The sequence below is a fragment of the Varanus komodoensis genome, unplaced genomic scaffold, assembly GCF_004798865.1.
Source record: "Varanus komodoensis strain SLA01 unplaced genomic scaffold, ASM479886v1 scaffold1, whole genome shotgun sequence".
Classification (NCBI taxonomy): domain Eukaryota; kingdom Metazoa; phylum Chordata; class Lepidosauria; order Squamata; family Varanidae; genus Varanus; species Varanus komodoensis.
The window spans coordinates 88,210,071-88,221,597 of record NW_025335268.1 but is presented as its reverse complement, the minus strand read 5'-3'; the positions used below and the strand labels follow the sequence as shown (position 1 = coordinate 88,221,597).

At 44.7% G+C, this 11,527-nt stretch overlaps 1 protein-coding gene across 3 annotated transcripts in view; it reads left to right on the top strand.

Moving 5' to 3' along the window:
* The first annotated feature begins 4,895 nt into the window (after positions 1-4,895).
* The window catches only part of RYK (receptor like tyrosine kinase), a 46,272-nt gene continuing 39,640 nt past the window's right edge, over positions 4,896-11,527 (top strand). For 2 of the 3 annotated variants that reach the window (XM_044434192.1, XM_044434183.1), the window contains exon 1: positions 4,897-5,219. In XM_044434192.1, the coding sequence (XP_044290127.1) occupies positions 4,988-5,219 (232 nt within the window). In that variant the 5' untranslated portion in view covers positions 4,897-4,987. Of the gene's footprint in view, positions 5,220-11,527 lie in introns of all 3 variants that reach the window. The other variant, XR_006415123.1, reaches the window with a different exon arrangement.

The window sequence follows — 11,527 nt, the reverse complement described above, 5'->3', positions numbered from 1 at the left end:
GGGGTAGTATTGAGCTTACCTAGTTTGAAGTGGCTAAAGGAGCTGTGTGAACCTATTTATTTTAGTACATATCTGCAGCCTCTCAAGCTGCCAGTGTTTCCTGACCTGATATAGCTCTATGGGAGGAATTGCCTCATGTTTTCTCCTGGGGTTAAACTGAAGTGTAGGAAGACAAGGAGGCTCCAAGAGAAAACAATTATACAGTGAAAAACAGGACACTTACACACACCCCAGCAAACTCCTGAGGTAAGCGCAAGAAACCCAAACATAGAAATATAGAAACATAGAAACAGAGTGAGTCAGAAAGGGGCCTCCCGGGCCATCTAGTCTGACCTCCATCACCAGCCGGCTGCACTCACGACATGCCCACCAAGTGCATGTCCAGCCTATCTTTGAACACCCGCACCAATGGGGCCTCAACGACCTCTCGTGGAAGCCCATTCCACACCCTTGGGGTCCTAACTGTCAGGAAGTGCTTCCTGGCATCCAAATGGAACCTTGGCTCCCTGAGCTTTGCTCCGTTGAAGCGCATCCTGCCTTCCTCTGCAGGGGAGAACAGGTCTCTACCCATCTCCATGTGACATCCCCTCACATGCCTGTATGTCGCCAACATATCCCCTCTGAGTCTCCTCCAGGCTGAAGAGACACAGTTCCTTCAGTCTCGCCTCAAACCTTACCTATGAGAATGTTTCTTCATAATTTAATCTCTTTTCAAGAGCAATTTCTTTGCTATTAAACAGAAAGAGAATGGTAAAAAACAACAGGAGGGAAAATTGGCACAGGGCTACTGAACACTAGCTGCAGATGTTGCCTTTCCATTCACTTCAGCTGCCCTCCCATTCACTTTAATAGCTTCTACTGTTGATGACAGATCATAGGATATAAAAGCTAGCATAAAAACACACACAGGTGACCACAGCCTAGATGATAGATAAGGTGTATGTGGCATGGGGCTTTATGTTCCTGACCCAACATTGTATACACTTAAGAGCTCGCAGAAAGGAACTTTGGTGAAGGAAACCATGAGGAAAACCCTTTGCAGACCAAGGAACCCCCTGCAAAAACAGCCTGTCTGCAAAAGACTGATACAAGCTTGAGGACATTGCTAGGACTTGTCTGCCTAGGATCCTCACAGAGGCACTGCCTAGAGACTGCGCAAACACCCAAGAGCAATTCCTAATTCATGCCTCCTACTGGGGATGCCAGGACACAATGCTCCACATGGAGAAGCAAGGGAAACACTGCAGAGTACAACTGTGGTGACTATCTGCCATATTTCTCACAGATTAGTGGAGCTGGAAGGAGCCAAGAGGGCCATCCGGTCCAGCCCCCTGCTGTTGCAGGACACAATTTACACCATCCCACTCAGCTGACTGTTCGGTTTCACCTCGAATGTCTCTAGGCAAACAGCGCAAAGTATAACTGCTGTGACTGTCATATTTCTCCTCTCCACTTTGCCCTATCTGTGCCTCCACTGTGTCTTATCTGCCTGAACTGTTCTGTTCTAACTCTCTTCCCCTGCAACAAGAGAAAGCAGTATCTCCACCCCCGAGTAATCTGTCCAGCAACAAAGGCCAGGTATTCTGCTTTAACCATGTCCATGGCTGGTCAAACATGTATGAGTACTTTTACCTTGCAGAATGACCACCCAGATGCACGCAGCAGAAAAAGCTATTGCCACACATCCATGGAGAATGGATGTAACCTCCAAGGAGAAAGGGGTACTACAGGTACTCTCTCACTACAATCTCCCCCTTATGGAGGTGAGGAGGCTGAAGGATGAGCTCCATCTGTCCATGCATGTGGGCACTATGCCCTCTCCTCACACATTCCCATACAAGCAACTGCTGTGCGACCTGTTGCGGGGGCTCTATGCTCCAGCTGTTTACTGTGGCTGATTGCTCTGTCTCGCCACAAGCCAATGTTCCACAAGTACAGGGCCCATCCCACAGCTTGTTCTTTGCAAGCCAGGAGCAGGCCCACTCCACAACCAGTGACCAGGACATTCCCAGACATTCTACCTTGGGGCTGACAAACTGCTTGCTTCGCAAAGGGCCCTCTGCCTTTGCAAGCTCACTCACAGACAGCTTTGCAACAGGTGAAGTGGATTCCATGTCTTCAGGAACACTGCAACCAGCACTCTGCTTCTCTCAAGCCACTATCCAAGACAACAGAGCCTTGCTGGAGAGACAGGTGAACAATCTTTGCCTTTTGTATGTAGCATGTGGCTGCTGGGTTTACAGTATCCCTAAGATGCATTAATCAAAACTTGATCATTTTCATTACCTACATTAAACTGAAAAGTATCAACTCCTCTCTTGCTTTTTCATCTGCCACATGAACAATAGTGCAAACTGAGACCTCCTCTCTTTTGTATGATTTCTGCTTACAATGCACTACGACTCAGATCTTGACTCTACTTTCTCTGCAGCAGTTTTTTCAAATCCCATCTGCCTGGAGAGTGCAGTTCCTCTACTTTCCATTTTTTCCTGACAATCTGTAATATGTGCTGCTGCGTAACAGTAACATGATGCCAACTGAGACTGTGGCATGGAGCAAACTTTATCTAATACTGTTAGAATCAATTCCTTGATTAGCTATACAATCTAGTACTGTGTCAAAACCCTACCTGCCCTATCACAACTTCTTTGTTCCTTATGAAAGGTAGACTCTACCTTTCTGTTTCTCTCGCAGAGATGTTGAAAATTTCAGAAACATTTCTCAGTGTAAAGGGCTTCAGCACTTACCTTACTGTAAGAAGATTGCTGAGGGCTTGGGCACGTGCACTTTATTTTGTAACCTGTGTCCTGTTATGTGCTTTGCCCCCCATCCTTATTTGTGCTTCCTAGAAAGCACCCCTAAGGTCTTAGCCAGGACTTCCTCCACCCAGCTCTTTCGTGCTGAATGCCTGAAAGCTAAAAAAGGTGTATTGATATGCTTCTTTATGAACTTCTTGTTCAGAAGATTTTTAACAACTTCTCACTTTCAGGTATCCTGCAGGTAGCAGTGCTCATTAGACTTCTTTGTCCATTGAGATTTACTCCCCAGGAAGTTGGATATTGTATGCATAAGTTCACGACTGGCTGTACCATTAGGCAGAGTGAAGCGGCACTTCAAACAGCTAATCTGGGGTGTCATGAAAGGGCAGCAAATTAACAGTTATTTAATTTGTTATTCCAGAAGGTAGTGGTGTTAGTCCTTTGCAACCAACAAAGAATCTTCTGAGTTCTTAAAAAGTAGCACATTTATTCTGGCACAAGCTCTCATGGATACTGTCCACTTTCCCAGAAGGCATGAAGTGCCAGCCTCGGATTGACACAAATCTGACACAAACCTGACAGGAATAACAATGACCAAGTCCAGATGATCAACAGTGGTACCTCGGCTCACGAACACCTTGGTTCATGAACAAACCAGGTCACGAAAAAAAATTTCTGAAAAATTTTGACTTGGGTCGCGAATACTGCTGTGGGTGGCGACCAAGATCGCAGCCATCTCCCCCCCGCCCCATGGCGAGATGGCCACGATCACACTTCTGTTTGTGCAGGGAAGGCGTGCGTGATCAGAGTTTCCTGTGTGCCCCTGCAGGAAACACGGGAGCAGCAAAGCAGAGCCGCGGGGCAGATGGCCAAGATTCCGCCTGTCTTTCCTGCAGGAGTGCGCCTCTGATGAGGCACGCCTTCCCTTCATGAACGGAACTGCGATTGCGCCCATCTCTAACTCCCCCAGTGCGCCGTTTGTGCCTGTCTCCTCCTCCCCCAGTGCGCCCGCGATCACACCCATTTCTCCCCCCCCACCCCCCAGCGCGCCGGGATGATGGGCGCATGCCAGGATGACAGGCGTGTGCAGGGTTGACAGGCATGATCTCGGTCATGCTGGGGGGCGGGGAGATGGCCGCGCTTGTGCTTGGGGGGGGCGGGGGGAGATGGCCGCTATCTTTGTCACTTTGCTTCACATTTTTCTGATTTAAAAAATGGTTACAGAACGGATTAACCTTATTTACATTGAACCTTATGGGGAAACTTAACTCAGCTCATGACCAATTTGGGTCACGACCAGAGTCCTGGAACGGATTAAGTTCGTGAACCAAGGTACCACTGTACTAGGGCTTTTTGTGAGCTATTTAATCCACATTGAATTGCAGCACTTATGGGAATCAAACTGCATATCCAGCCCATGCTTGTGTCCTGTGAACCCAGTGAATATAGTTTATGTGAGGATTTTATGCTGGGAGAGAGACAGAGGATATGTGACCCTGTTGATACTGCTGGACCTCTTGGTGGCTTTTGATAGGATCAACTATGGCATCCTTCTTGGGCAACTGTCCGAGTTGGGAGTAGTTCCACTCCTACCTGGAGGGCCATCTCCAGAAGGTGCTGCTTGAGGAATATTATTCAGCCTTGTGCATTTTCCAACGTGGAGTTCCTTGGGGGGTGGGTCTATCCCCCATGCTATTTAACAGTGCAACACTTTTGTTCCCCATGCTATCTACATGAAACTGTTGAGTGGGGTCATTTGGAGTTTTGTAGCGCGTTGCGATCAGTAAGGCGATGATACGGAACTCCCGCTCTCCTTTCCATGGTCAGCAGGTAAGGCTGTAGATATGCTAAATTGCATACAGTCTGGCTGCAACAATGAGCTACACGAAAGCTAACAAACTGTTACTAAGCGAGCTGGACTCAGGAACCGGCCGGAGGTAGTTGACTCTTATGCGCACGCTCGGCAAAGGGGACGGCTTGGAGCGCGCACGCGCACTGCTCGGCGCAGGCCTTGCCTGTCTCAGGCGGCGCAAGATCCCAGCTTTTGCTCGCTCCTGGGCCGGAGGGGCGGGTAGAGGGAGCGCGGGGGCGCGCGGGGGGAGGGGGACTGTTCCCGGCCCTGAGAGCGCGGGGGCGCGCGGCCGGAGCATGAGCGGCTGCCGAGTGTGAGGGGCTCGGGAGGGCCGGGACCCGGGTCCCTTCCCCACCGAGGGAGCCGGGAGCGAGCGATGGTGCGGGCTGGCTGGGGGGACGGAAGCTGCGACGCCACCACTGAGGCGCGGTTATCTCGCCGCCGCCGCCCCCGTCCCCTCTTCTTGCTGCTGTTGCTGCTGCTCCCGTCCTCGTCGCCGCCGCCCGCGGGCTCCGAGACACTAAGGGGCCCCCTGGAGGCGCCGCTTCCCGCCACCGGGCCCGGCCTGAGCGTCTACATGAGCCAGGAGGAGGTGCGACGCCTCATCGGTGAGTGAGGGAGCGAGGGGCGAAGGGCTGTTTCCCTCCCTCTCCGTGTGCACGAGGGGGGCTCCGTTGTGCGTCCGGGGTTGGAGCCCTTCGGGAGCGAGGGAGGAACGGACGGATGCAGCAACTCGCGAGCTCCAAGTGCAACGAGCCCCTCATTGCCTCTGCGGGCGGGGGCAAAGCCTGCGTGGGGCAGTGGGTTAAATGGCTGGGACTCCTGCGCAGGCTGCGAAATCTTCCGCCCAGGCCACCCCTCCCATTCCCTGGTCTCTCCGTTCCTTGTACGGCCTTGCTGGGTTAATGCAACTTAACCATCTTTGTGCTTGGAGCACGCCGCGTTGGGCTGGATTTCGGGGTGGAAACAAACACAAGCACGTACGTGGCTGTGGAGGCGGTGGCGGCGGCGGCGGGGTGGTGGGGCTGCTCGTTTTAGTGTTACGAGTTGGATTTATTTCAGGAGCGCTTTAAACGTGCTTTATGGTGCAAATTCCAAATCCAGTCTTTCCTAAAAGCATGGTGAGGAGGTTGTTATTCTTCACACGCAGCGGGGTAATGTAGGCCGGCAGAATCATCACTTTGCCCCTAAAGGCCACCCAAGCGAGTTCACGGCGAAGGTCTCTCAGAGCCAAAGCCAGCGAGCTGTCGCTTAGGAGCAGCTTTACCCAGGCTTCCCTGGGCCATTGGTGGCATATACTGAATTGGGTGATGGAAATCATAGGGTAACAGATCTGGAGGGGGTGCTTATTGTGGTGGTTTTGTTTGGAAAATAGTGACAGTCTCACTTGGGAACAAATCCGCACTTTGGCATAGGGACAGTTTATATACAAGGAAACAGACATTATTTGTTCAATACATACAAAAGCAGTGAATTTTAAAACAACTGGACCATAGCATTTGATATGTGAAACCAATAAATCCCTAAAAATTGATGGCTAGGGAAAAACACTTTTTCTTTTGCAAATTAGTTTATGCTGCCCTGCAGCCTTTTTCATTCTGTCTAAATATTGCTGTATGACTCCTTTATGTAAAGTACCAAAACAGTGCTGATTCTGCCCATACTTTAGAGCAGGGGTGTCCAGACTTGCTCAATGAAAGAGCCACATAAGGGAAATGTCAGATGTTTGAGAGTTGCAAGACATGAACAATTATTGATTGATTGTGACTTTATGAAAGTGTGTTCGTACTTATCATTGTATGATTTTTTAATGTACATGACTAGACTCATAGACACCTGGAAGACTAACTGTGAGATGCTCTTCACAAAGAAATGAACCCTGAGAAACATGAACTGCTCAAAGCAAGTGTCATGTTAATTTAAAAAGCAGCTTTTTTTTTTTTTTTTTTTACTGTTGTAACAGACAGAATCCTGGCAGTGGGTCCTTTGAAGGAACTGCAGGAGAAACAAGCAGCAATAGCATAGCTATCTTCAGGGACTATCACATAAACAACACAATTTTGCTTTGGAGCTGTGATTGGTCCCTACTCCACATTCAGGAAGGAAGTCAAGATGCCTCTTTCAAAGTTGGCTTTTTAAAGTCAGCAGGAGCAGCATGGGGAATGCTGGGGTGAGCTCGCAGGAGGCTGCTGGACCAGTCAGCTTTCTCCCTGAGCTGCTTGGGCTGGCAGCCTCTCAGAAGCTCACCCCAGCATGCCCACCCACTTTTGCTGGCACATGCAAAGGTGCTTTGGTGGTTCTACCTCTGCTGCTGCTCCAGGAAGCAAATCTGGTGGTGCTATTGGTGGCATTTCCTCAGCATCTTTGGCAGCGGCTGCCTCAGATGCAGCCCTTCCCCCAATGAAAAAGCCAAAGATGGAGCAGATAGTGCATGAGAGGTTGTTACTTTTGGCCCCTCTTTCCTTCCCACCCAATTACCCCACACTTGTGAAGGCATGAAGGAAGAGCTCATGATCAGCCTTCATGTGCTCCGTCTCCAGCTTCTTCACTGAGGGTAGGGCTGTAGCCAAGGCAGCAGCTGCCAACTGCAGAAATGTTGCTGTGAGCCTCAGGAAGAGAGCAGGATGGAATGGCAGTCTCAGGGAGAGCGCAGTGCAGTAATGCCAATGCCATCACTTGGATCTGGACTGGGAGTAGAACAGGTATTCCAAACCCTCCATGAGCTCCAAAATAAACTCAGAGAGCTTATGGCCACCCTGATTTTAGAGCATACTTATTTGGCAGTAAGCAGTAGTGAAACTGAGTCAATATATTTTAGGGTGGAAGAGTTGGCTACATCCTTCATTTGGTTATACCAGCTTCTTATTGCTTCCTCTGAGATGAAATTAAGACTTGTTAATGCAGGTGGTAATAAATGTAGGGAATCTCAGTCCTGAAATCTGTATCACAGAATTAACAGGCCTAAATGCAGTAATATATCACATTCTGCTGTGTTTTTTCAAGAATTGATGTTGAAAATCTTTAAATATTACATGGTTGCTTGTTATGCTTCAAGAACAGAGGATACTGAATCATACCCTAAGATACAGAAATGAAGTTAAATACTACTTTGTGAACCTTTTCCTTATTGATTTCACTTTCATCTTTTGAACCGGAATGATTATAATAATTATTTTAGAAACCCATGCCTTCAGAATTCTAAAAATGCTTGTGTTTCCAGACTTTTATTTATCTAGTTATTTATACACATATTTTTAGACTGCCTATAAGAGCTGAGGCCTTCCTAGGCTGCTTACAATGCATTAGATATGTCAGCAATACCTTATGAACCATCTATACATCAACAGTTGCCTGTTACTGTTCTAGATCTAAGCCATTTAAAAAATTAAAATTATATAAAAATTATAGCAGAATTGCTTATAAGATGATCAAATGATCAAGTCCAACTCCTTGTAAGAGCTTATTTTGCATCCTTCTCTCTGGAGGTATCTTTGCATTCAACATTTTCAAAGGTATTCTACTTCTTAGTTGGTACATTATGATTTACTATGGTGTTGATGGTGGATTCTCTGGTAATAGCGCTCTGTAAAGTTTAACAAAGACTGATACCTAACTGTTTACGAATAACAGCATTTACAGCTTACCCTAAATCTAAACTTCTTCTCAAGCAAGCTGCTTCACCTAACTGTTGTCCCATGTGTTAGGTCCCTGACCTTTCATATGAGTCCCCTGTCCCTGAGGAGACGTGTTTTGGAGTTAACTATGGAGCCACATTGTGCAAGCGGACATTACTTTGCAGTAATTCCCCAGGTCAATGTTCAAAAATCTTGGCTATCAGATTTGGTGCAATTTAGATGGTAAATCATGATTTGAAGCTGGTTTGAAAAGCAGGCATGAACCATGGTCTTGCCAGTGCAGATGTAACAGCAAACTAATTTTTTCATGTAAAAATAATATCTTGAATCCAGATGTATGAGCTACAAGACTTGTTCATGGAGTATCAAACCATGTCTTAATGCAGGGGCAGCTGACCTGGTATCCTCCAGATATTTCAGTCTGGAACCTCTGTCAGTTCTAATCAACATGGCCAGTGGTCAGGAATTATGGGAGTTGCAGTACAAACATCTAGAGGCTGTTAGGATGTCTCCCTATGATCTAGTATTAAAAGTACAATCCTGTGTTGTTTAGACCAATGAAAGTCCTACAACTCCCAGCATTCTCTAGCCATCACAGAATGATGGAAGGTATAGGGCTTTTATCTGTCTAGACATTCATAAGATTGTACCCTAAAGGTCTCAATTATTCCAGTGCTTTTTACTAGGTCACTTCCTGTTGCATGTGAGCAACTGAATTAAGACAGTTCTTAATAGCATATATTTTAACTATTTTGTTTTGCCCCTATATTCGCTTATGGCAGTTAATTTGAATAAAATGCTTCTTTAACCAAGTTTTAAAATGTTGCTTATATGAGTCCTGGGTCTATAAAAGGTCTTAGGAACACTTACACTTTTTATTTGGAATGTTCTATGTCACCAGTTCATTATTTTGTTTATTAAATGCTTAATAAAATACATTCCTCTAAGCATTATATAGTTTAAGATAAAATAAATAATCACAAGAACATAAGTATCACATAAAACCTATAGATAGCTATAACATTAAAATATAGATATGACACTTAAAAGAAGCAACAGGTACAAGAGTGCAGGGCCTTGAGTAGTAGATCTTCAATACTTAAAATGTCTGAAATAACAAAACAGTCTTGGTGCTGAAGAAGATATAATATAGCGAGGTGAATTTCTCTTGATAGCATTTCAGAATTGCTGAGCCACTACTGAAAAAACTTTTCTTGAATAGTACTATCAGTTGTATTTTACTTTTTGCCTATAGCTACTTGAAATTGTGAAGTTTAATCGGTTTTCCCACCTATCCTCCCTTTTGAAAGCCTGCATGATTGAAGAGATTTTAAATCAGCACCAGTGGACCAGCTGTTGCATTCCTATTATTGGGCTTTCAACAGGCATCTGGTTGACTACTGTGTGAACAGAATGCTGGAGCAGATGGATCCTTGGTCTGATAAAACATGGCCTTCCTTACAGTCTTATCTTCAATTCTGAGGACTGGCCTTGGAATCTACTCACAGAAGTAGTTTGTATCTTGCTAAGTAGGCATTAAAGCTAAGTTGGAACAAGTATTTCCTTATTTACCAATAGGAAATGAATAGTCATGGATAAGCAGATATACCTGTACATGTAATAACTTGCTGTAGTTGTACTTTTTCTTTGGATATTCAGGTCTGAAGAATTGTCAAAAGTTGGATGTTATCTGCATTTTCCAATACTCAATAGTCCAAAAAATTTCATGTTACTAATTCTACACCAATAAGATATTACACTGACCTGATTCTTCCCCTCAGCTAAAAATGGTTATCATTTTGTTATAGTGTGTTTTTTGAAGTAGTGTGTTGTTTTAAGGTGTGTGTCAAGTGGACACTTGCTTTTAGGATTGGGAGCAAGATTTTGGAGTTTGATTTCAAAAATGGACCTGAAGTAGCTAAGGCCTCTCCCGAGGCTATGTGACTTTTGTATGTACACTAGTTTGCTTGCTCTGAAACCAGGGTCCATAAAGGATATAGCAAGTGATTCATAATTAATTCAGTTTTAAACACTGGAACTGACTAGTTCTCCATATATCTAGAATGTCTTCAGTTGCTTGATTGAAAAGTGGTTATAGCAAAGGAGAAGTGGCAGAATCATTTACCAAGGTTCATCATAGTGATTTTAAATTCTGTTCAAGGTATTTGTTGTTCTTTGGAAGTTTTTATATCTAATTAGCATGTTCTGCTTTGTTGGGGTGTGGGCAGGGGAACTGTAATTCTGTTTGGATGAAACCTTGGTATCAGAATTGTTTATGAGAACTGGAATAGAAGTAGGGTATCGTGCTAGATATTTATTTATAAAACTTTTGTATGCCGTCCCTTATGCATGTCATCCCAGGACGGCTTACAATCATGATATGTAAGATATGCTGTTAGTCTCATACATAAGTAGAACAATGGGAATAAAATTATTATTATTATTATTATTATTATTATTATTATTATTATTGAGTAAACAACATTAAAATATATGTGAAGTAGCTTTGGTTCACTAGTTCTTTCACTCTTCCTCACAGGTAGAAGAATGGGAGACAAGCTCATAAAATTGTGATCTATTCCTTGAGTACAGAAATGGTGACAAGTTTCTTGCCCTGTTCATGTTGAAACACTAATTGTTCAGTAAGAAAGCTGGTTGATAAGGTTCTCAATTAGTCAAATGCGAGAACTTTTTCTGTTTCCTTGTGTACAGAGTAAAAACTAGAATTAAGAATTATTAATTAATGTATTTTGGCAATCCTAAATCAACTAATTGGTTTCAAATTGATTCTAAGCTAAATAGTTATATGTATAATTTTATCTTCTTGAATGTAATTAGCATAAAGTTGGGTAAAATATAATTTGAAAGCAATGATTTGCCAGAAATGAAGTTCTTGAATGGTTAAAGCAATGATCTAAAAGAGCTGAAAGCATCCAAGAAGAACTGCTTGTTCAGCTCAAGATTTTTGGTTTTTTACACCTTTAAACTCAAAAGTATGTTTCTTTAGTTGTCAGAAATTAGGTGGTTAAAACCACTTCAGCTGTATGTTTCAAAAAGAACATACAATCTTTTAAAAATTGTGACAGGCTCCATGGCTTCATAAAATAAGATACATATGTGTGTGTGTGTGTGTGTTGGCGACATACAGGTATGTGAGGGGATGTCACATGGAGATGGGTAGAGACCTGTTCTCCCCTGCAGAGGAAGGCAGGACATGCTCCAATGGAGCAAAGCTCAGGGAGCCAAGGTTCCATTTGGATGTCAGGAAGTGCTTCCTGGCA